This window comes from Danio aesculapii, chromosome 23 (genome assembly GCF_903798145.1).
Source record: "Danio aesculapii chromosome 23, fDanAes4.1, whole genome shotgun sequence".
Taxonomy (NCBI): domain Eukaryota; kingdom Metazoa; phylum Chordata; class Actinopteri; order Cypriniformes; family Danionidae; genus Danio; species Danio aesculapii.
Genome location: NC_079457.1, coordinates 40,351,556 through 40,378,630, shown reverse-complemented (window position 1 = coordinate 40,378,630; position 27,075 = coordinate 40,351,556). Strand labels below are relative to the sequence as shown.

General features: G+C 38.2%; 1 protein-coding gene across 2 annotated transcripts in view; it reads left to right on the top strand.

The window, feature by feature from the left end:
* wu:fa11c10 (protein FAM110A) overlaps positions 1-23,790 on the top strand; it is a 35,251-nt gene extending 11,461 nt beyond the window's left edge. The window contains exons 1-2 of one of the 2 annotated variants that reach the window (XM_056449223.1): positions 3,607-3,732; positions 19,920-23,790. In XM_056449223.1, coding sequence (XP_056305198.1) covers positions 20,428-21,768 — 1,341 coding nt within the window. In that variant the 5' untranslated portion in view covers positions 3,607-3,732; positions 19,920-20,427 and the 3' untranslated portion in view covers positions 21,769-23,790. Of the gene's footprint in view, positions 1-3,606; positions 3,733-19,919 lie in introns of those variants that run through there. The other variant, XM_056449224.1, reaches the window with a different exon arrangement.
* Positions 23,791-27,075: the final 3,285 nt, after the last annotated feature.

Here is a 27,075-nt window from a genome sequence, read left to right as displayed (position 1 = left end):
ACTCTACTTGTTTTAGGCAAGTAATGGTACTTTTACTTAAGTATGATTTTTCAGTACTTTTTCCACCACTGGGTATTATTCATTCATAAAATTCACTCCAATTTACATATGATGTATTTGTTTGTAAATATGCTTAAGAAAAGAGAGTTTGATAGAAACAGAGACTTAAACTTTATAACTGTAAATAAATTGTAAAGTGTGTGTGTGTGTGTATATATATATATATATATATATATATATATATATATATATATATATATATATATATATATATATATAATGTATGTATGTATGTATGTATGTATGTATGTATATATATATATATATATATATATGGAGTTCTAACAAATGAATTGTACATTTTGCTCAATATTTACATGAATATATATGAAGTGAAAATATACTGTAGGCAGGATAAGTGTTGGCCTGACTTGGCAAGCAGAAGGAATCTTTACAGTTGATCACTGATAGTGCTTGTTGTGATGATCATTATCACACTGTCAATGTGTTTTCATGAATTTTATCATTGTTTACAGACAGTGAAATGTTGCGACACTTTCAATTTAGTTTCATTTTCAAAAGTCAGGGGTGCACACATCTGTCTCACATCTCAATCTGCATTCTCACTTTAGATACAGTTTGTGTACACACTGTTGTTAAGTGTTGAATTGATTAGTTATGCGCAGCAATAAATGAACATTTGCCTCCATATTTGAGACCTTTGGTAGCATCCGCTCCATTCCCTTTCCTCAAAACAGAGCTGCAGACATTCCCATAGGGATCTGTTACCACAGCCACAGGCTCACATTCTGTGGGTATTGTGTTTATGGTGGGGCTCAGGTACACCCCTTGGCATGAGGGTGTGGGTTTCAAAGGCAGTCAAATCAAGAGGAATGGGGGAACAATCCACACCTGGACTTGACTGTAGACATGTAGACATATTCAATGTTTTGTAATGAAAATGAACATGCACAATACTGATAACGTGGGCACTTTGAAATATCGTTATTTATTTTTTAAAGGGCACCTATTTTACCCTTTTTCAAGATTTAAGTAGTCTTTTGTGTCTCCAGAATGTGTCTGTACAGTTTCAGCTCAAAACACCCATCAGATTATTTATTATACTTTTCAGAATATTGGATTTTGTGCTCTGAACACAGTGTAGCTGTTTTTGTTGCCTGTGCCTTTAATGCTAGTTCTCCCCGCCCACCGTTTCCACGTGCCTATCAGAGTGTGCCTCAATCTCCACCTCGGCTCGGTCAGATAAGCAGCACAGTGACAGACATGAAAGAAGCAGATCTCACGCAATATTGGTGACAAATACTACAGCAAGAACTTTCACAATGATTATTTGATGTATTTGTTGTGGAGTTGCAATGATGAGTCACAATACAATTTTGTGTTTCAAAGTTCACGCCCTTACACACACACACTCACAGCGGATGCGTTTAACAGGATTCGGATCCTATTTTAACATCAGGAAATTAAAAAAAGAGACTTATTGTCTTTATATCAGCCAAATATGACTGCGGACGCACTATACCTACACACAGTTCTGTCCAAACAGCTTCCAAAAGAGGATTTTTATCATAGTTGCCCTTTAAAGTGTGTTCATAACTGTCCCAAATGCGTGAACATTTATATGTTTAGCCTAATAGTTCAAATGCTCTCTTAGTTGATTCGTAAAAACACATTAAAATCATAGTCATAATCGATTTATTAAATGGGGTTGAATTTTTTTCACTAATATTAACACTGTAACTAATCTGGTTTTGCAACTGTTGATTTTAATCCTTTTACTAACATTTATAGTGAGACTTTGGCTCAATCCCAATTCTACCCCTTAGCCCTACCCTTCGTTTTGCGTGTTCATGTGAAGGGGTGGGGGTGTCCCAATTCTCTATCTTGAAGGTGTAGGGCTAAGGGGAAGGGCTAGATAGCCCTCGAAATAGAGATTTTTCAGGACCACACCAAAAACCAAGGGGTACGAAAATTTCCCAGAATACAGCAGCCACAACGGCTGCATAGCTGACCCGGTAACTATAATCCCCAATAATAACTCGTGTATAGCAGTCCCACAATATTCTGTCACTCGATGACACTCGAATCCCCTGCCAGAAAAGTCAAGTGACTGAGAATGACCTTAATTTTTACAGTGTCTGATATAATGTTAATGTTGTTCTCTTGTGTTTACATAAATGAATATGGCCAGGGTGTAAATGCACAGTACAGTTATGAGCTTATTGCCACATTAGATCGTTATGATAACATGATATCGTTGCCTTCAGTGATTTTCTGAAAATAAAAACCAAAAATTAACGCAACTAAAATAACTACAGCAGTCTCCATCGTCAGATCTCATACGAAGTAAGCGATATCGATGACATATGATGACGTGTGCAGGTGCTGTAGGGGTGTCCTATTTCTTAGGGGTAAATTTTGAAGCCCTTCCTCTTCACTCTCTGTTTGCCAAGGGAAGGGGTACAAAAATAGAATTGGGATAAAGAAAAGTTACCTATTGGACTTTATAATCCTTTTGTAGCTTAGTTTGATTGAAACATACACCTGTCAAAGGAATCTCTATTGGAGTTTAGGTCAATATCGGAATAATCCCATATACTAAATATAAAAACATCAAAGCTTCAACAATTAATCGCAGCAAAAAAAAAATAATAATCTGGCCATAAGCCTACTTGACTGATTGAATGAATAGCCCTGAAGAGGAGGATCTCTTCAGGTCAGACTTGTTTATTTGTTGTGCATCTGGATGGCAGATGTTATCTGTGTTTCAGGAGAACATTCACCTTCACCTCAAAGGTGGTCTGCCAAACCAGACTTTATCCAACCACTCCTTAGATAATCCAGTTAATCCTACTTAAAATGGAGAGGCGGAGTCTCTGAAGTGAGTTTGATACTGGTGTGTCAGTGAAATGAAGTGTTGCTTCATAACTTTCATTCCTTTCTGTCCCTCTGAGCTGGACTTCATCCACTCCCTGCTTTTACGGGATTTTACGAGATGAACTTGTGCTTTTTGAGGGCGACGCTCAACCCAAACTCATACTCGGAGAGCCGAGAAACCACAAACTCTTCTTCCAAGAAGAATGCAGCTTCCAAGAACAGAAACAGTCATACTAAATGAGTCTCTCTCAGGTAATTCTTTGGAAATCTTCCTGAAATTGTAAAAGCAGATGACGGGATTTCCTTATAGCCACCATTGCCTGTCTTTCAGTGTTCTGCTGGACTCTATTTACTTTGATGAAGCCGACAGACACTCTTATATCACTTCCTTGAGGTGGAACGTGGGAAAAGCTTATTTAGAGGTGTTTTGGGAAATGACCACCACAAATATCTCCAGCCGGAACCCAAAGCTCCAATCGGAAAACCACTTGAGGCCAAGAATAGGCAAAGGATTTGTGGTGTAAATAAGGCACCAACACAACACATACTGTGGTGCATGAATGAATTGATTTGGTCATGTATCCGTTGGGAAGTGTTGTTCTTCCTGCTTGTATTTCTCCCGTCTTTCTTTTCCTGAAAGAGCAGGCTGTGGGAGGAGCCAAATAGAGAAGAGGGAGGAGGAAAGTGGTATTTGAGTTGCCGTCTCAGTCGCGCTCACACACACACACTCACACAGATACATTCACTGGAGCGCCGACTCACTGCTGAGCTCCATTCTTTAAAAGGCTCTACAGCTTGAGAGCTTCATCCTGCTCTCGGAAATCACTTGTCCTGGTAAGTTAAACAACCCTTAGCAGAGATGATCCAGTTGATTTATAGACTAGTAATGGATTATTCTCAAGCTTTCTGCAGTTAGTTTTGTGTTGTCTGTGTCTGTGTGAGAGATTTGTTGAACACAGGATTTCTGCTAGTTTTTTTAACCCTTGTATCTCATTTACTTTTCTTTTTATTCACCACTGTAATTGCAAGAACAGTGAAGCTCATGTATAACTAATGTCCTCTCATTTCATCATTCATTCAAGAAGGATGTGAGTCTCTAGTTAGTCTAATTTGAGCGTGCTGGGACTGGACTGATTGCCTTGTAGGACGTAATGGTTGTTTATATGGGATGGTGTGAGCGTAGGGTGATTGAGTTCAGGTTTTGAGACATTAAATATAGATAAACTCCAGGTATTTTCCCATCTCATTTGGAGCTTTTCTTTTATATTATTTGCTTTATTTAACGGTGGATGACTGTCACTTTGCATTTATGAGCTCAGTTGTTAGGTTGTGTTGTTGCTGTTGTCTTTTTTGATGAGTGTTGTGCCATTCATTTGTGATAGATGTTGATATTAATTTGTTGAGATGATGATTTTCATTTCATGGCTGATAATTCTATTTTTTTTAAGTTAGATCTTTTTAACAAATGTTTATTTTTATTTGTTTTATTTTACTTTTATATAAAATAACTTAAAACTGGTTTTAAAAGTCTCAGAGAGAGATTTCAATGCAGACATGATATTTTATCAATATAAATAATGCATTGTAAATTAAATACCTTATTTTTAAATGTAGGCAAAACTATTTTCAATAAAATGTTCATGTTATGGGTGATAACCATTAAATTATATTTGAAAAATAGAATATACTAATAAAGAAAAAATAAAATGGTTTTAAATGGTTTTGGCATCACAGCAACATAATTAAAAAATATAATTTGTATAGTGATAACTAGGGCCAGCCAGAATCTGCAGACATTGTTTTGCAATTTTTGCAGAGAATTTAGTAAAAAATCTGTGTATTTATGCGGAATCGTAACTAAAAACTTAATAAATGAAATAAAAAAATAATAGCTTTTCAACTCTTATTTAATGTTTACAATGCAAATCCAATTAGATCCACTTATTTGGTAAGCAAAGCAAGTCTATCATATAAAATATCTATTAAAAGACAGAAAATATTACTTTACAAACTGTATTGTAAACAAAATCAAATAAACATTTCCATATTAGTCAATATTATTACTGAAATTAATAAAAAAATTGAATAAATATAAAATTGCACAAATTTACACAAGTAAATAAATAAGGATGTCCAGATTCGATCACGTGATCTGAAATCGGGGCCAATCACGCGGTTTCAGACTGAATTGGAATCAGACGTTACCTCTCACATCACTTTGTTGCAGAGACTCTATTGGTTAAATGCGGCAAAGTAGAACACGAAAGCAGCTTGACTGCAAACTGTGAGATATGTAAACTTGGGATTGCCTACCGGGTATTTTAAGTTGAGGTGCTATTTGTTTTTAGAGATTTCTTTATATTTACTGTTGCACTATAGTCCAAAAGTGAAGAATTTATATTATTTATTACTCGATTGTTCAAGCTACCTCACAGAAGTGCTCTCTGTTTGTTAACAGAGTTGTTGAATGTTGAAATAAGGTGGATTAAATATAAAATAAGGAACATCCTGGATCTGTTTCTTCGCTCTTCTTTATTCTTTTTTTATGTATTATAGAAGTATCGGATCGGGTTTCGGTATCGGTAGGTACTCAAAATCAAATGACTCAGAATCGAGGGCAAAAAAACCCTGATCAGGACATCCCTTTAAATTAATAGACTCTATGATGGGCTAAAAATCTGTGGAAATCTTTCTGCATGTGCAGATTCTGTGTGAGCTTAATAATAACCAATTATTACATTTGTTTATGAAATTATTTGTTTATAAGAGAGTAACTTGCACTAGATGACAGTTAATCATTTAAAAACAAAAACATGCTAACCTCTATGAAATATCTGCATCCCTAGCATGAACGTCAACAATGTGTCAAACTAAAAGCGATTGAGAAATGAGGAACTGAGTCAGTGCATGTAATAACAACTGTGAGGTATTTCTGTGTCATATTGTCTGCAGGTCAAGATCTCTATCTCTCACTATCTCTCTTCCTCACTGAGATCCATTAACTCCAACATTCCTGGCTTAGTTATTGGGCAAACTGGGTTAATAGGTGACCCCTGCTGTATACGTTTGCAGACCATGTTTGGGTTGTGCGCTAGTTAATGTAAACGCAGATACTAGCTGTTTGTTGTTCCTTTGTTTTGGCGAATGTGTGTGTTTGGGGAAACTGTGGGAAAGCGGAATTGGTAGCTGCGGTGGAAGATGGTAAAAACAACAGACTGTGCTGCTGACGCTAAAACCATCTCCTCTCTGTGATTACACGCTGTGTCCACACGTACAGTTAGGGTTTTGTGTGTCTGTTAGCATGCTAATGTGTGGCAGACAGCTAGCAGGCAGTAATTCTGTGCAGGTGTGAGTGTGTTTGAAACGTGTGAGGGATATTTCTCAGTGTTAGTTTGACAGGCCACAGGGTCAGGGTTCATTTAAAGGAGCTGGAGGACATGGATTCCTGAGATGAGTCTGACATGGACAAGGTTGTCGTGGTTATAATTAGAGGCTAATCGGGCCATTTGGCTTGATTAATATGACAGAGATGTGCATGTCTCTTTTTACAGAGAATGTTACCAAGGTGAATAAATTGGATTGAGAGTTTAAAGTGACCTCTGGCAACTCAGTGTCATTCTTCGAATGTGCAGCTGGTACTGCAGAGCTGCAGAGCTTTATCCAGTGACAACGGTAAATCACTAATAGTCTTGTAAGTGACAGATCGCCCAGGTCTCTGGGGTCAGATACATCTGTCTGTGCCACGTGAGCGTCTTGATCTGCTGTAAAGCTCAAACCTGATCTGAAAACTCAAGGGATCTGATTTGATCTAATCTAGGTTCTCTGATTTGAAGTTTTGAAGTAATGGACGCAGGGAGATGTGGGGAATTTTTGGTCTCAGGGTGGCAGATGGACTTTTTAGTCTCATCTGATTATCTTATTATAGTCAACATGAAAGATGAGCATATTTTCTGGTTGTTTCCTGTCTCTGGGACAAATAATCGTTATTATTTTAGATTACTTTTTTCTGTCAATGATGAATTGGTATTTGGAACAGGAAAATTAATCAGTACAACTTAATAATGATCTGGTGTCACTTCACTTGTTGTTTTTTAAATTTCTATATGAATTATATGCTTTTAGACAGAAAATCAATATCATATTAATGTTATAGGAATAAATGAATAAATGTACAAGATATTTTAATAATAATTAACTGTTTTCAGAGTACTGAATTTTAAATGAAACAACACAAAGTGTGTGAATATATTTATACAATAGTTCTGTCTGGTTCTCGGATCAGATTGACTCACAGCCATGCGATATTCTGCAATAACAGCACTCGTACAGCCTCTTCACCCTTCTGTATTACTCTGCCCACATAGAGTGACAGCATATGAAAAAACTCAATACAGTTTGACAAATATTGCTGCTGTTGGACAACATAATGTACTTAAGCGCTTTTCAGGCGAGGATGTTGTTTTTTAGATTGCAACTATGCCGTTGATTTATAAGGAGAGTGCCTATCTAAAATATTTATAATTTCTGAGAGACAGCACATCAGCATCCATCAACCTGTCATACTGAGCAGAGCAAAGGCTGTTGACATTGTCCATCCACAAGATGGCGACAGGGACCACGTAATAAGCCCTTAGAGAAGAAAAGATTGGCATATTTTTAAACTGTAGCTGATCAAAACACTATTAATCTAGTAAATGACATTCTAAGTCAATCACTCTCTTTTGTATGCTGTAGTACTGTAGTACAATTATACCATAGTAATTGTAGTGTATTGAGTGTGAGATGGGACTCACATATCAGGAATATATATGTTTTGTTTTGGCCACTCTTTGTACAACCTTGAGTTACTTTTTGGTTGACAATCTGTTTGCTTCTAATGAATCTGCTGTTTTCATTACTGCAGACTAGTTCGGTAAAAAGAAAGAAAGAAATGCCCGCATGTATTTAGCGTTTTTCCTTATCGCAAACACAACAGTAATCTGGTAGTGTTTGCGTTGCTTTGGCTTTTTCGGGGTTAATTATTGTGATCTCCCGATTGCTACAGAGAAATACTGGGAAATCAATGTAGACTGATGGCATTTCATGCCGTTCAGCCTTATAATCTTAAAATGTCAGCAAAATCACCTGTTTTGTCATCATTTTAGACATTACGCTGGAGAATCATTCAAATACTAACTTTAAAATGACGTTTGTAAAATAGCATTGGTCTCTGCTGTTCTGACGCAGCTGCAGATGTGAATGAATGGCGGAAGAAAAGTAGTTCCTCATACAAAAGGATTTTTAGACTCTCCATGTTTGATTTTCTTTTTCATATACACGATTATGTCGTTGAACTGTTGTATACAACATCGCACTGCTACTCGTGTGATATTGCTCATATATTAACTTATTTTAATTAACTTTCACTTTATATTAAATAAAACCTTCAAACAATTAAATAGACCTAAAAAAACACAACAAATGGGATAAACTTACAAAAAAGAAAACTACTTCAGCAGTTACTCAGGGGTACTGAAATTACACTGTGGCCTACATTGATAAATTATATTTGTTTCATTGTTTTTGCACAATGTTCGGAGGATAACGCTGGTTTAGCATGGTTTTTAAATCTGATTTACCGTAAGAAATATTTAACAGATTAATTTACTACCAGAATGTGAAAGCATTGATTATTAGTAATGGCTCGTTTCCACTGACTGGTACAGTACGGTACGGTACGTACGGTTCGGGTCGGTACGGGTCACCTTTATCAGGCTTGCGTTTCCACTAACAAGGGTACACTTTTGGTGGGCGTGGTGCATGACAGAAAGTTTCAGTCGACGTCATTCTCGTTCGGGGACATTTTTACAATAAAGCTGTACAGGTAGCTCACATATCATATGAGAAGCACTTCTCACAAAACAGATGCTTTACACACATAAATACTTGTGTAGAAATGTTTATTACTAACTTTACAATGAACATGAGTTGATTATAACTGCAGATCAATGACGGTGCGAAACAGCCTACTGTAACGTCTGTAATTATATAAAATAAATAAATAAATGAACATATATAAACACATACAGCCCCTTACAGTCTCCGATATGTTACCAACTACAGAAGAACTACACACAGCAGACATTTAGTCCTTATTTAGGTTCAAAAACAACACAAAATATAGCCCACAGTCAGTGAAAACCTCTCATCTGTGTCTGTAATCTTCAGCAGCACATGTAGCCTCTGTTAGACAGTAATTCCATCATTCCCAGTTCATATTAGTCCAAAAGGTGAAGATAATAAGTTAGTTATACATGGCATTTTGTTCATGTTTGCTGAAAAGTAATGTGCTCCTTTTTTTCCGGCCTCTCCTTTGTTTCTTCACGCTTCACTCTCGCGTTCGTCAGTGTCTGACAGGATTGGGTTTCAAAAGCACGTCAATAATCAACCGCAGGTTATTATCATCAGCTCAAGAAGTTTGTTATTTCAGATATAATGTTAGACGCGCGGCGAACGCAAGGAAGAAAGCGAAACCACTCACGCTTCTGACTGCCTTGTAAAAAACTACGAGGCACAGGGTAGATTCTGCTCTACTTCATGGCTTTGTGGCTGTTCATCAAGACGACAACAAGGTTTGTTTGAGCCCAGATTGACCATGGCTCGTTATTATATGTATATATAATTCCGCTGTAATCTCTCGGCTGTGTGTGTATTTTAAACATGGCGGGTTTTTTGTTTTCATTCTGTCTTGTTGCGTAGGCGAATGACGTATCTCTGTAAACCAATAGCGTTCAGCTGCGCGTCTAGCTCCGCCTTTTGGTACCCTTTCTCGTGTTTGGTACACTTTCGAAAGGGTGCCGAAAAAGTGGTACGGTTCAGTTCGGTACGCCTTTTGACAGTGGAAACGGCCCTTAAAGCGTACCAAACCGAACCGTACCGTACCACTCAGTGGAAACGGGCCATAATTGTAAAAATTTTTTGAATTTTTAAGCTAGAATTCTATAGTAGTTCTTGATTTATTATTAATATTATTATTAACATTATTTAAAAACAACAGAACTGTCATTCCTTTTTTTTGTTGTGTAAACCATCAATGTAAGAAATGGCACTGAGGGCAACTGTATTTACATCTGTTTGGAAATCCACGTACTGACTGTAATTATTCACGGGAGATGAATGATGATAAAATCCTGAGGGCTCATTCAGACATTCTGTGTTAGTTGTTTCGTGGTGTATCTGTGGGACGTTTAGTACAATACCAGCTCTGTCTAATGATGTTGTGTTGAGAGGTCATCCTGGCCTGCTGTGGACAGAGGGGAAACAGCTGTGCAGAAGAGAAGCCTGTTTAAAACTCTTTATAACCAGCTGTCCTTCACCGATAGAGCTTTGTGGTAGTAACGGATGGAGGCAGTGTGAAAGGTTATCAGGCTAAAGGCTTGAATCCTCTGGGGCGTCTTTATCGCAGTCGCTGAGGTGGGCTGAGGGAGAGGTGTGACTCTGTCAATGCAGTAAAAGCCGTCAGGGAAAACCCTTGGGAATTATGCTAGTTAGCTTGTACTTACACCTAACAGCTACAGTATAGTGCAAGAGGTCAAAGATTTAAGTGAGCGGTCACACAAATGAGGTTCATCTGTAGGGCACAGCCACTCAAAATCACTTTAATATAACTGAAACAGGCCATTATCAATGAATCAATAAGGAAGTGTCACATAAAAGCACTGGGCATATATAACAACTTGTTGTTCAACAGTAGTTTATGACTGCTTGTCCAAAATAATCTCCTTATCAGCATCCGCCTTGAAGAATATGACTCTGAGGGAAATATTTTCCTCACTTTTCTCCACCAGGTGATGGTCAAACCTGTTTGATTCACACGCTCATCTCTATTTCTATAGTGCTTTTTACAATGTCACTTGTATCAAAGCAGCTTTATTTTATAGAGTGAATAAAAAGACAGAACAATATTTTAGATTGTGGAATATATTCAGCATATTTGTTACAGTCACCAGTGATCTAACCCTCATAGATCGAACTACATATGAACTACAACTCCCTTTAGGCACCTCACACACACACACACCTGTTCCAGTTCTCCATTGATTACAGACACACTCACAGCTGGGAGCTACTTAAGACTGATTACATGGACCATATAAAGAGCACACACACTCACAGACATTGCTGAGTCTTGTTCACTGTATTGTAGCATTACAAAGCGTTATCCTATCTAGTCATTCCATGTTTGATCCTTACCTGGTTTTCTGTTATTGATTCTTTGCCACCTGTACCGACCACCCGCCTGTTTTTTGAATACCACATTGGATTACCTGTATGCTACTGTTTGTTCCTGTATTTGATGCATAACTATTCTTTGTTAATAAAAACTGCACGTGGATCCTTTGTCCAGCCTCCCACAGTTACAGTATCAGACAGACAGCAGAGCAGTGGTACACTGTAAAAAATGCTGGCTTCCACACAATTCCTTTGTTGTTTCAGCACAAATTGATTAAGTTAACTATGTAAGTTATAATTTTTACAATTTTAAGTGGATTGAACTTAAAACAATTAAGTTGTCTGTCCACCTCCAAAAAGTAAGAATTGTGTTGTTTCAACTAATTTTAAATACGTAGTTTGAACAAGCACCAAAAGTCATTTTTTGAGTGTGTAACTGCTGGTGTAGATTAGGTTAAGACTGATTCGGCTCAGCTTAAAGCGTTTTTTCCATAGTCCCCTAGCGTTAAACAGTTGTTTATTTTTATATATTTTTTAATCCATTCAGCCACTCTCCATGTATTCAAAAAGAGTTACAGAATATTCTGTAATTGCATTGTGTACTAAGACCAACAAAAAATGAAACCTTGATGTTTTCAAGATCTCAAGAAACTACTCTCATTCAGGAGTAATAATCAACTTTGTTGTTGTACCATGGCTGCAGCAATGTACCTACAGAAGGGTCAAATTTTAAATAGGAAAATTATCGAAACTCTTTTTTTTTTTAGCCAGAAGGTAATGGTCTAGTCCGATTCAATGGTATATGCCAAGCTAAAAGGGCTCGTGCTAGACCTGGAGATCAGCTGAATGGAGTAAAAAATGGGAAAATGTTACGGTTTAACTTTAGGTGGCTTGCAAAATGAACCTATTTCCCTAAAAAGTGGAATGTTCCATTAATATGATGAGTTGAGTAATATTCCACTGAAAAGCAGCTACACCAACCCCAACCAAGCAAGCCAGAGGCAAGAGTGGCAAGAAACCAAGCTCTTCCAATTGACTGAAGTGGAGAAGAAACCTTGGGAGAATTCAGGCTCAGTCGGGTAGCCAGATCTTCTCTGATCAAGTGGAAAAGGGGCAGAACGGCAGTCTGTAAAGACGTCAGTGGGCTTGTCAATGATGAGCATTCGTCGTTGACATACCTTCTGTATTTTCTTTACATAACTTCCGCTTTTGTCAGTTGAATGTCTCATTCACATTTGGGAGAAATTCCTGAGATCCCCTGTTACTCATAGTGACGTCAGATCACTGTGCTCAGTCCTTACCTAATACCTCTGAGGATTCACACAAACTTCCTGGAATGTTGACATGTTAAAGGATAGCATGCAGCCTGAGGAACAGGAGTGTAACTGGCATAGGTGATTCAGCTTCAAAGTAAATCCAGGTTGCTCGGAGCAGGAAATGTTGGTTTTGACCTATTTTAAAGCTGTCATTCCCTAGTAATTAAGCCTTAACATGCCTGCATGCGTAGATCATTTGACATTCAGCTTTTCTACAGTGCTTTAAAGTGATAGTTCAGCATAAAATGAAGTCTGTCATCCTTTACTCATCCTTTACTTGTTCCAAATCTGTTTGAGTTTCTTTATTTCCTTGAACACAAAGGATGATGTATAAAGAATGTTGGAAATCTGTAACTATTGACATGCATAGTAGAAGAAAGTAATTCTATGAAAGTCAGTGTTTCCAACATTCTTCAAATAATTTGTATTTTTTTTCCTCTGTTCCATGGCGGGCCTTAAAAGCTAATATTATTCATCCACTGCATCTAAGGATCTACCCTTTACTAAAACATCCAAGAAATTTCATGAAAATTTTGGTCCAATTATAGACCATTCTATTAACCTGGAAAGCATCAGAAAAAATTATGGAAGCATCTGATTGTTGTTGTGATTCCACACTAGGGCTGTGCGACTTGGGGAAAATATCTAATTGCGATTATTTATTTATTTATTTATAGATATTGCAATTGCGATTTGATTTACAATTTAATTCAGGCTTCAAGCTGATTTTATTTTAATTTAAGCTTTAGCTCAATAATCTGTAAGCCATGGCAACAATTCTGCGACAGCTCTTAAAAATGATCTGTTTTGTTCAGTGCCTTTGACTTTAAACCAAAATATTCCCATATTACAAATGCTGTTTTTCTATGACATTAATTCATCTAATAATGCTTCTGAAGCAGCAGACGCCATAATCCCACTTGTCAGCGCTTTCCTGTATGTTTTCTTTTTTTATCGTGGGCGTAGTTCAGTTGCGCAATTCTGATTAGGCAGAACGAAAGTGTGCTTATTCAATTGGCTAGTTATAAAGCCCGAGTCAGATCCCACGATTTCGGCATGATTTCTTTGACGTTGGGTGTCATGAGAAGTTGTAAATGACAAATGGACGTCGTGGCACAAGATTCAATCTTCTCACTATCGCAGAAAGTCAAGCATAGCGTGCTGGTTTTAAAGGGCTTCACCTCAGATGTTATTCATTATTTTTGTTTACATATACATATATATTTTATATTGCAGCTTCTTGCAATTAACTAATCACACCATTTCAAATTGAGATTCGATTTCGATTAATCTCACAGCCCTATTCCACATCCATCTGGCATAGTAATAATATATGTACTGGTAACAAATCATTTATATACAAATGCTGGGCAGAAATGGTATCTTTGTGATAAAGGACCTATACAATGATGATGCACTTAAATCGTTTCAGATTTTGAAAGAGGAATTCTGTTTTTCAGGATTCTCCTTTTTCTTATGTTTAAGATTGAGATCTGTGCTGAAAGCTTATGGAGTTCCTTGGTCAATCAAAATATCCCCTCATCCTATGATAGACAGGATAGATTCCAGTTTGGACTCGAGAGGTATTGTAAATATAATTTATAAATCACTAGTATGGCAATATTCAAATATCGTAATTTAGGGCTTCTGCGAGAGAGAACTCAATATAATTATTGATTGGGATACTGTCTGGGAGAACTGTTTTGTAACTTCAAAAAACCCAGCTCACCAAATGATTTACTATTAATTAATTTTTAAGGCTTATGGTACACCCTACCTGTTATTTAAAACAAACAAACAAAAAAAAAAATCAGTCCCTTTTTGTCACTTATGTAACAACTCTACACTAGGTACTTTATGTACATATGTTCTGGGAATGTCCCCAAATTGCATTATTCTGGTCCAAGATACGAGAACTACTATCAGACCTAATGGAATCTAGGCCTGTCACCATTTGTTTTTGTTGTATGATATATTGCACCAAAATATATTGCGATAAACGATATTATTGTCATCTTAAGGCCATTTTTGGCACTCATTATTTAATGCCACAATGACAATATAATATAATCACAATGCAAGTACACTTTTCCAAAGAACACATGATATTTTATTCTTAAGAATATTGAATTTAATTATAGTAATTTTAATGGTTTAATAATTAGTCATTGGAATCAGAATGTGAAAATGCAAATCCTAAATAAATAATAATAAATGTTAACAAAAAAGTGTAAGGTGAAATGTAATAGAGGCTGCGATATCTGCTACAAGATCTATTTTCAGTATACAGATACCCACATGAAAATATACTAAAGTAATTTACAGTAAATACTATAGTGTTTTTTTAACCATACTGACACTGACACCTCCAATAGACATAGAATCAGCTAAAATGTTGCTAGAATTGGTTTTTATGTATGGGCGATATATATTGCATCACCAAAAATGATTGAAGTCATGTCCATGTGTTGTGCAAGAAGTCGATATATTGAATATTGTGACAGGCCTAACGGAGACTCAAATCCAATGCAACCCATTGTTTTTTCACCTGCTGGATGATTCATCACTCTCCTTATCCATTAACCAAAGAAGAATTCTACTGGACATTATTAGTTTGGAATACACCACTGTCAAAATAAATAGTTCCAGTAAGAAAACTGTACAATTTTGGTTAAATATGAGAAAGACTGTATCAGCTATGTTTAAATCCAGATTTTGTACCTATTTTTACAGTATTACTGTTTTTATTTTGGATGATGTGGTGGTGTAGTGGGTAGCGATGTTGCCTCACTGCAAGGTCGCGCTGGTTTGAGCCTCGGCTGGGTCAGCTGGGATTCCTGTGTGGAGTTTGCGTGTTCTCCCCGTGTTTGTGTGGGTTTTTTTTATTTTTTATTTTTGGGTGCTATCCTTTTAATGCTATGGCAGGCATCTCCATTAGTATTCTTCCATTTTATAACAAAATATAGTAACAATAAATTTAGTCTAAATTATGATGAGTTATGACTAAAATCTGTTCTATTGTTTGATATTCTTTTGAACTGAAAATTGATATGAAAATTAATCAAATTCTAAAAAAAATAATTGTGCTTGGTCTAGTCTTGTAGTTACTACATTTAGTTTTTCTTTTTGACTTGCAGACCTTTACCATAGGCCATTACGTATGTACACTATATTATAATTTTCTCATCCTTGGTCTTTTTTTATCTTCCCCTCTCACGTGTCTGTCATGTCAGGCCTGTTGTCGCAACCATAATTGATAGATATTCTTAAAGCAGCAGATCTCATGCAGTCACGCAAAATTCCCCTCTAATTACATTGCGGAGTTTCTTTCAGCCAAAATTAGTGAGGTCATTTTTACTCTTCCCCCTACAGCTGTAGACCGCCGCACTCGACCCGCCGTCTCCCAGTGGATTCACCCATGGGTTTTTTGGATTAGCTTATTTGCATCACATTTTCCTCTATCTAGTGTACATTGTGTTCTCAAACAGTACTAAAACGAACATTGGAAATCACATCTCTTCAAATTTAAAAACACTCACAAAAACATCACTGTTAGCTTCAGCGTTTAAGCCGTTAGCGAACATTTTTCCATTCACGTTTTTTGTAATTCAACCAATGGTACATATTACCACTAAACTCTGTGGGGAACATTACATCAGCTCTCAGAAATCAAGACCAGATCTTCAGTTTTGTGCCCAGTAAGGTTTGTTTTGGAGATGTCTGCATGTGTCTGTGGTTGTGGCAGTCTAATGTAGATGTGTGTCTGTGTATGTGGCTCTAAGTGTGTGTATTCCTGGCTCTCCCCACGTCTTCAGTGTTGTGGGTCCAGTTGGCTCAGTGCTGATAGACTTCTGTTATCTCAATCAGTTCACACCACATTTGTGCCCAAAGCTGTGGGCTGTTCGTGCCACCATCGCCCCCATGGCCATCACAATCCAGTCTGGAATGAGTCTGCTTCTGTTGGGGGATCTTATTTTACATGAGACCTAAACGCTTTAATGGTTTTGTGATCACTGTGTGCTGTAAGATGAGCTTGAGTTTTGCTTCCGTTGGACAGAGTATATCAACTGTAAACAATGGTTCTCAGCTGGTCAGGTACAATTCACGAGGAAACAAACTCTTGCTTATTGTGGTCTGCTGAGGAAAATCAAAATGAAGGTTACGTTCTGCATGCATGAAGGATATTTATTTATATTGGTATGTTTATGTTTTCTTAAAGATTGTATTTGTGTCTGTATCTGTATTGGATCTAATTTTAATGTTTCTAGTGATGTGTCTCCAATTCCAAAAGCACTTGCCTGGATGTTTCTTGTCTTATGGAACACATACAGTATATAGGCTGGTACAAGAGTTTTAACTCTGCTGGACATATGCTTATTTCACACGGCTGCCATTTTAAAAACAAAAGCGAGGCTGAAGTGGGAAGAAACCCAGAAGTATAGGATCAGCACTGTAAACATTGCAACAACTTGCTGTGGACTATAAACCTCCATTTCAACCGCGATTTCAAAATGCAGATATTGTGTGAACACTTTAATATCATTCCATTAAGTTTAATTTAAATAATTAAAAGCATATTAGGCATCACAATCTCTTTAAGAGTAATCCACTTAAGTGTCCTCCTAGACTTCAGTTCATGGCACCAGGTAAGCATCGAGAGGACAATTCCTTGCTTCAACTTATGTAACCCGGTGAGTGATAAAACGATGCAGTCCTCTGTAGCACACCCTCATGTTGTCTGTAATAGTGTTGTCTCGATACTGAAATTTTAAAAACGTCCATTTAAGCGCTGCTGAGCGCATTCTTAAACACTGCTGATTTGCCATAGTATTCACCAGTGCTCAACAGAAATGACTGTGATTGGCTGTGAAGGTCATCAGTTCACCACTCTCACCGAGTGCAAACATAAATACAGGGACACTGGAGCACTTTAAAGCTGCAAAGATCAGTCCATTGCTCGTCTGTATTTGCACTTGGTAAACATTGGTGAAGTGCACTGAACTGATGACCTTCACGGCCAATCACAGTCATTTCCGTCGAGCACTGGCGAATACTATGGCGGTGTTTAAGAACGTGCTCAACAGTGCTTAAATGTTAGTGGGAAGTTGGTGTTTTTTAAAATTTCAGTACCGACATTCAGCATCGTGACAAGTCTAATATAGTGAAAGAATATACAGCCAGGTACACAACATTCCTGTGTGACTTCAGGCGATACTTCTGGGTTTCTTCTTGGCCTCGATTTCGCCTTTAAAATGGTGGCTGCGTGAAATCATTCTATTGGCTCTGAGGTTTGGGCACCCCTGATCTAGGGTATAATTTAAGCATGAGTTGCTACATTTGCTGTATGTTGTTGATGTGCTTATCTCTTTGATGCCTGAGGTACTTGAGTAGTTTTCAAAGAGGGCTCTGATGACTTAACAAGCTGAGAATTTTTGCAAGCGCTCATTGTTATCCATATACGTCCATGTAAGCCCTTGTGCTTGTTGTCTATGGTCCATGTGGAAGCCCTTTCCTCCATGCTGGTGTCTGGTAAAGGCCAGTTTAGCGCTGGGGAATACAGAGATGTAGAAGGGATGGAATGATGATCCACTTTGGTTTTTGGACACTAGAGCTGCCTCACCCCTTTCAGTATGGCAGGATCCTGAGCAACTGTGGTTACTATTAAAAGCCTGGTCACCGAGAGACAGCTGTATATGTGTGAGTGTGTTTTCATCATCATCTAAATGCATCACAGAATTTGACCTGGATAAGCATTTATTGCATTATCCATAAGCTACTTATAAGACACAATAACAGAGGCATCCAAAGCATGATTAAATAGTTCTCTTTTCATAATTAAAACACCACAACAAAACATTTTTCAGTGTTCGCAGACCAATGTGAACCAACATTTAACTTTTCTCAGCTGTCCAATTGATGTAAAAAATCACAATGGAATAATCTGGCAACAGTAATCCTGCATTCAAAACAAATCACTCTGCAGAATCAATAAAATATAGTGTGAAGCTTGAATTTATCCATTGAGATTGGATTGGATTGTGAAAATCGGCTGTCCAAATTAATTTGAAATTGTTGAAATAATAGCTATGAAACTATCCATTAGTTAAGGGATGAAAGTAGAAAAGGAAAGGTTGTTTCAGATGAAGAACCAGTTAGAATGTTTGGATTAGGGTTAGGAAGAAAATCACAATTGTAGTATCTGGAAACATATAAATCGCTAAAATGTTTATGATTAAACAAAATTAAATGGGGTCAGTTTTGATTTGAGGTTAAAAATAATTGCAGTGGAAACCAAGTAGCTCATTTAAGCAATTGAGGCTTTTTATTGTTCAGCCTTTCAGGCGAATGTCTGTAAGGATAGAGGTTTTTTTTGAAGGCTGTACATTCTGTTCTGTAATTAGAGTTTAAGATTATATTTAGATTTTTGCCTGAACTATTGCTTGGTTAGAGAATATGTTTTACTGTTGTACTGAGTCTTTTCTATCTTATTAGTGAAAGTAGGGGAGAGGGAGCGTAACGGGGATGAGGGCCTAGACACAAAGTCATGCTATAAAAAGATTAATTAAAAATGTGTATACGAATATAATGAGGATGAGGATGGCAAGGAACAAACCTCTCAGCATTCTTAATGATGTAATCCAAACCTTTAATGTAGTAATAAAAAGGAGAATAGTCAAAGAAAAAGAAAGGGAAATTGACTTCACTCCCCTGACACTGAGGATCAAGAGAATATGAATACATCAGAAGTTGTGATGAAAAAAGAGAGTTGAAGAAGAGACTAATTTTGAGCCAGCACAGACTTGAGAGCAGTTCTCTGTCTGTTTATCATAAGTGAAGGTAAAAAGACTGTACTGCATTGTGTGGCACTCAAGCTGTGGGGATACTCACGAGTGTTTCACACAGATTTAAATGAGCCTTGGCTTGGCTCTCGTCTCAGACCAGAAAATAATATATGATAATCTGCATATAATGTACTTCTGTAAATACAATACACTAGGCACCATTGTGTGCTCACGAACACTGGACAAGTGGAAAGGAGGAGGACATTTAAATATTTTCATAAAAAGGCACTGTTTGATGCAACTGAATGTAAAAGATTGCAGCTGTTCTTTAGCTATGCTCTTTTCATTTTTGTTTCTTTTCAAAGAATCACATTTGAATGAAAATTCAGTAGGAGTGTTTGTTGTGAGTGGGGGGAGGGTGCAATTGGTCGGAGTTCTAACCTTCAGCCAATCAGAGATGAGTTGCTGGTTTCTCCTCCTCTTGTGCTCGGAACCCTTTTCTCTTTGCAGATTGGTTGCTCACACATGCAGCATCTGGAGGTTTTAAGAGTGGAGTGGGAGGGGTCAGACAGTGCATTTAAACCAAACGTCTGCCCCCATTCTCTGTAGAGCACTCGAGTATCTGTATGTGTGGAGTAGAGGGAGCGAGAGGAGGTCCTCTTTTTGCTTACCCATGTCTGACAGCATCTCTCTCTTTCTCTTCTTCCTCCAGGAAAAGAGTCCAGGATTGCAAAAGAGGCTCTGGTTTTTAAGGAGTGTTTTACAAGCTGGAGGCATCCAGAGTTTGACAGGATAGGACAGAGCCAATGTGTTTCACCAAAACTCTTCCGCTAACCTTTCAGCTGTAAGAAGCTCACTTTAGGATCTGCCCCATCCTGGTGGGTCACTCAGCCGGACTGATGTGGAATGCGACCCTTTATGACCCCATCCCACGGGCCTCTATTCAATGAGCTGGACTCGGGAGAGCACAGATAATAGAAGCAAGAGGCTGCCCCACAAAAAGGAGTGAAGTAACAGCAGCAGGAGTGTTCGGACTAGTAAGAAAGTTAAAGGGGCCCTTAAAGGTGGGGAAAAAGAGCTTAAAACACAAAGAAGAAGGAATAAAGAGACCTGTGAATACGAAAGTCTTTCTGGGGACTGCAAGGCATTCATAAAAGCAAGGAAAACTTTGACCCTTAGCCTTCATTTCACCTCTTAAATTAATCCCACTGCTACCCATCATGCCAGTGGAGACCCTTCGTCCCACAGATGGACGTCTGACGGGGGGTCCCTTCACCTCTGCTATGCCTTTCCGTATCCTCAACAAAGGCCCGGGCTACTTTCGCAGAGTACCAGAGACAGGAACTCGGAAGCTTAGTGCAGTTGAGCGCCTGGAAGCAGACAAGGCCAAGTACGTAAAGAGCCAACAAGTCGCACTTACTAGACAAGAACCCGTGAAGCCCCCAATAATCCGCAAACCGCTATTATCACCAAGCATGTTAATGCAATGCAGAATAAATACTCCACCAGCAAGGAAGATTACCCGACGGGTACTTGACACAGAGAATGGAGGACCGGATCATGGCATGAGCAGAGGACCGCAACTCAATCTGGAAGTACTCAATAATCTAATCAATGTTTGCGATGGGCCACTTGCATCCTCTTCCATTCCTTCCTCTCCTTCTCCTTCAGCCTCCTCTCCCTCTTCTGGTGGTCAGAGTGTTGGTAGTGGACAATCTGCAGAACTGCAGCACTGCATCAATTTCAAAGCACATCTTGCCTCAACACCTAACTCCTCTCGCACATCTTCTCCTCTTAACAATCAACCCTCACCTGCAGAGCCTAGTCGAAGGCCGCCTCCTGTCCCAGCTAGAGCTCCCCGACTGATACCACAAGGTAGTTATGGTCCACCCAACTCTGTAACTGTACGACGGGTGGATGTGCGACCTCAAGCGGAAATCAGAAAACCTCAAAGAATGCCTCTACAACCCAAACCTAGACAGACCCAACCACAGGTAGCCCAGCCACAGGCACCTCCCACACCTGTTCAGCAGCAACCTTCGGCAGCTCACCCTCCATCGCCCTGTATACCCCCCAGCCCACGGCTTCTGCGCCCAGGCATTATACCCCCACCTTCCCCTGCTTTTACTCGCCTGTCCTCAGCCAGCTCACGAGGCTCACGTCCTGGTTCAGCCCGGAAACACCCCTCCCTCCACCGTTCCAAATCAGACTTAAGTGATCGCTACTCTCGGGCCACAGCTGACCTGGAGCGATTCTTTAATTACTGTGGGCTGGACCCAGATGAGGTGGATGGAATGGGTGGTGTGGAGTGTTTTGCCCGGGCAAATTCAGACATTGTTTCAGTCTCAAAGCTCCGCAGTGTCAGTACGCCTAGCTCAGAGTGCGGGGATGGACAGCGAGGAGAGGAGGAGGAGGATGAAGATGACGATATGGGGCCAATCAAACCCAGTGAACGAGTTCCCTACGGCATCTCTGTCATCGAGAGGAATGCACGTGTCATTAAGTGGCTCTATGGTATTAGGCAAGCAAGAGATGCATCACAAAACATTTCCAATGTCTAGAAGCTTCTTTCAGGATGTCTATTATGCCAGGAGTATCAGATATAGACAATATAAAGATGCCAGACTGAACTGATGTCTTTCACACATTTAATATTTATTGCATTCTTGTCTGAAAATGTTTGAAGGCTCTGACAAGTAATTGTTTTGTTTGTATTTGCCTTACTTACGGGATAATGTTCATGATGTTTGTTACATAGAATTTACGTGGACATCCTGAATCTTGAGCATCTGATGAATCTCCAGATGCAGAATACTACAGACTTTCAGCACTGTGACTTTGATGCAGTTTGATTTAAGCAATAAGACTGTTCTGATAAAATGCGATAAAAGAGTGACTGAATGGATGATGATGTTGATGAAGGCAGCAGTGGATCTGCTGTGCCGGTGCTGTTCAGGTACAAAGTCTTTATTTAACAGCAGTGCTGTGGGACATGTGGCCTAAGCTAATTCCTAGGAACCGTTGTGTTCATAGTATTGAAAATCAAGCAGGTACTTTCTAGTTTTAGAAGCCTTTCTATTGTTCAAAGAATTGAGGTATGATTGAATCTATTTACATTGCTTTATGGGGTCGTCATTTGGTATCTGTGGTATTGAGGCCTCAGGGACATGTTTAATAAGCCACACCTAACAGAAAAACAGACTGCAATGTCCTACCAGTACACGCATATAGAAACCAAGATGCACACTAACCCCTGCTCACTGTGCACACACTTTTGCTCCATAGGTGTCAAATTCACAAGTGCGTCAGATGTTTGGTGCAGATGTTTTTGAAGGCGAGACTATGATACTGTGAAGAATTCAGAGCTTCCATGGACACACTGCTTCTCAGCAAACATGGCTGATAGACTGTTAATATTGAAAAGAGGTTTAGAAGTTCAAAATATAAGCATGTGAGAGATTCTTGTCAGCATGCACACGTGTGTGTACAGCTGTATAACCTGGCAAAGCACAGTTGCACAATGTGCACTCAAACATGCATTCCAAAAAACTATGGACATACATTCCGTTCAACATAATGTTTATATATGGCTTGTGTGAGTTGTGGTTGTTTGTGATTGTTCCTTTTGCCTTTTTCAATGTTTTGGAGAGAGATTTTTTTGAGTCAGTTGTTTAAGAAAGGTAAGGTTTGAGAGCGGACAGAACTGAAAGAGTGTTTGGCACTATACTCTAGGCCAGGGGTGTCCAAACTCGGTCCTGGTGTCCTGCATAGTTTAGTTTCACCTTCCTTCAACACAAGCTGCTGGAAATTTCTAGTATACCTAGAAAGAGCTTTATTAGCTGGTTCAGGTGTGTCTAATTGGGGTTGGAACTAAACTTTGCAAGACACCGGCCCTCCAGGACCGAGTTCTGCTCTAGGGCATAGGTCTCAAACTCGATTCCTGGAGGGCCGCAGCTCTGCACAGTTTTGCTCCAGCAGTAATCAAACAGAGCTGAGCAACTAATCAAGGTGTTCAAGACTACTAGAGACTATTAAGCAGGTGTGAGTTGGAGGTGGTTGGAGCTAAACTATGCAGAGCTGCAACTCTCCAGGAATTGAGTTTTAGACCACTGCTATAGGGGGAATCAAATCTGTTAAATGTGTTTACTGCAGAATTTTCGCACTTGTACTGAAAATGAAAGCCTTACAAAGAGAAAATGTGATTTTGATGGAAACTGGTTGAATTTGTGCACATAGACAAGTCATGGGGCTACACAAAAGGATGAAAGTTTTTGAACGTTTTGCTTTAAAACTCAATAATCAAGATTATTTTTCCTTGACTGTGCAATCTAAATATAGCCATAAATGCATGAAAAGATAAATGCAACATTTCTATTGACTGAGATACATTGCTTTGCTGGCACATTCAGAGAGAAAAGACACAAAGGTACGCACCCTCATACAGCTCAGCGCAGTAGTAATTGAAGTAAGAGGGTAATGTGATGGATCTGCTATTTTCTGTGAAGTTTACCATTGGCTCGGAAAGAGTCGAATACAAAACCGGTCTTTTGAAGATGTCAATAAAAAGATGTTTTTGAACACAAGTTGTGATTTTATTATTTCCATATATTTAGTTTAAAACTGAGAATGTCCATTGAGAGACAGCATGCTGAATCTAAAGGTATCAGATACATTCCACCATGAGGCAAGATTCAAACTTGAACTGAACAGATGTTGCTCTCTAAAGCCTTGCTCACATTGTGTGAGCTCAGCTACGATTTGGTCATCTTGGACCAGTTTGGGAAATGCTAAAAAGATTAATGAAATCCTAGGCTAAAATCGGTGTTCTTTGATCGATGCTTTGACACATTCAACATTATGACACAAGGCTAACATTATGACAACAAATTTTACAGTGTTACATGAAAATCATGTTTATGCAGTTTGACAAGCTACAATCATCTAGGATTATTAAAAATCACACAGTGTGAGCTGGGCTTGACATCTTGACTACATCTGTGTTAACATGAGTTTGCTCATAGCTAGGCCAACACAAAATCAGATTTTTAGCCCATTGAGTCTATTTACTTGTGTAAATGTGTGTAAATTTATATTTATTCGGTTTTTAAGTTCATTTCACTAATATTATTGTGATATAACAGTAGTAATATTAAATGTTCATATGATTTATTTAGACTACTGTTTGTAAAGTAATATTTAGTCTTTTAGTAGATTTATTATGTGAGAGACTTGCTTTGTTCACCAAATAAGTGGCTGTAATTGGATTTGCATTGTAAACATTAAATAAAAGTTAAAAAGGTATTATTTTTTATTTCATATATTAAGTTTTTAGTTACAATACTTCTAAAATCATTCCCCATAAATCCACAGATTTTTTTAAACAAAATTCTCTGAATAAATGGCAAAAGATGTCTGCAGATTCTGTGTGGCCCTACTCATAGCTTATATTGTCACAGATATTTGTTTGTTTCTATTTTATTTCATTTTTATTTATTTATTTATTGCCTATACAATGAAAGTCAGCACAATCCAAAATAATTACTTCAAGTGTATGGACCAAAAACAAAAAACTATTACATTGTAACTGTGGTTTAAACTTGACTGCAAATTTTAGAGAGGGTATTTATTTTTTAATAACTAAAACAGTTGGCGTAGTGATATGGAGCCCTGTAATAACTTCTGGAACTACTTGATTTTTCTCTTAAGATAATTGCACACATTTGAATGTTCATCAGCTAATCACAATCAAGCTTTGAACGAGCCTGTGGTATAATGTTAGAAATAATGTTTTTCTGAAGAAAAGATCATTTCACATCAAATTGTTTAGCTTCAGAAAACCAAAATGTAACCAATCATCACAGAAGTCATGAAGATTATTTATTTTTTCCTGTAGCTCGTAGTTTTTTGGACTTAATTAAACTCTGAATCACCAGAGGGGCAGCACGATGGTGTAGTGCAGTGTTTCCCAACCCTGTTCCTGAAGGCACACCAACAGTACACATTTTCATCCTCTCCCTAATCAAACACACCTGAATCAACTTATCATAACATCAGAATAGACTCCAACACCTGAAGTTAATGGGTCAGAAAAGGGAGACATTCAAAATATGTACTGTTGGTGTGCCTCCAGGAACAGGGTTGAGAAACACTGGTGTAGTGGGTAGCACAATCGCCTCACAGCAAGAAGGTTGCTGGTTCGACCCGGCTAGGTCAGTTGGCATTTCTGTGTGGAGTTTGCATGTTCTCTACATGTTCGCATGGGTTTCCTCCGCGTACTCCGGTTTCCCCCACAAAATCGTGGTACAGGTGAATTGGGTAAACTAAATTGTCTGTAGTAAATGAGTGTGTGTGGATGTTTTTTGGTGATAGGTTGCAGCTGGATAAGTTGGTGGTTCATTCCGCTGTGGTGACCCAGATTATTAAAGGGACTAAGCTGAAAAGAAAATGAATGAATCAAAAATGATTGAATCAAAAAGTCACCCAGTGAATAAAAAACAACAAATGGCATTTTGTCTCACCTGTGCCTTTAACCCCACTGTCTCTGCTTCAATCGTTTATATTTGTGCAAAATATCGTGTCATGAGGTCGAGCTTGAGGTCTCCTGTTGACCCAGACCTCAGTCAAATGTAAAATATAACCAACGAAGAAGCAGAAAATTACAGCCAGAAGGGGATGTGACGAGAAGACTGACCGCATAAAAGATGGAGGACAGAGGTGTGATTAACAGCGTTTTCTGAAGGCCAGTTAGTTTTTATTGAAGAACTTCCTGTTTTAATCCGGCGATGGAAGGACGGGTACGATTTATAGTAATTGCTGTTCCCTAGTGAGTTTGTTTGGGTGTTTAGTGAACTGATGGTGGAAAGGAGACGTGTGTTCGTATTTCCACCAGCTGCTTCACTCAGGAACACACGCACAGTACTACGGTAAACACTGCTGCACCTGCGAGCCTCCGGCAATATATTCTCACTACTGGATAATGGGAAGGATTTGTAGTTAAAGCTTTATCCGCAGTTTTTGTGTAACTTACTATTTTGCACTTGTAATTAGTTCTGTAGCTTATTCTAATACCCTGCGTTCCTTAGACATTATAGTGAGATCACATATTTTAAAAATATTACCGTGATTAAACTGGTGTTGGCAGTGTTTTGGGAGAATTGCACCACTGAGGCTGGTAAAATTGGAGTTGTATTATCAAGGGTTTTTTGAATCGCAGCTGAGAAATATCCATTACTTTGTCTAACGTGTTTAAAATAGATTCATTCAAACAGTGCCCCAATGTGCTTTGAACAATGTTGCTGAATTAGCATTTCTGACATAGGCTACATTGCTGCAGCATGAATAAATTATGCAGTTATTTCTATAGGCTAGTTATTTTACTTTATTGTTTGCTGATGTTGTTTGTGCTGTGTTGTTGGTTTTCAATGGTGATTTTAGGAACTTTTACTTTGAGCTTTGTTTATTCTTTGTTGATAACAGAGTTTAATGAGCATTCTAAAATTATGTCTGGCACCTCTCATAAATTATAATTATCCTCACTATTATAAGGTTGATAATTATATTAATAATTTAGAAAAGTTAAGTAAGTTTTCATAGCCTCATTATTTTAGCAGAAATATATTTTTGCTGTGGGAACTAACTCACAAGAGTGATCTATCAAAATCAGGTGTAGAACAACTCCTATATAACTACATTTTAAACAAAAGTTGTACATTGTTACTTTTGACCCCATCAGCAGGGACGAACAGCACACGGGTGGGTCAAAAGTAATACAACAATATTTGCTAGGTTTACTGGCTTAATCTTGTTTATTTTAAATACATCTGACTATGACTTTGTTAATGTTAACTCATTCATTCATTTTCTTTTCG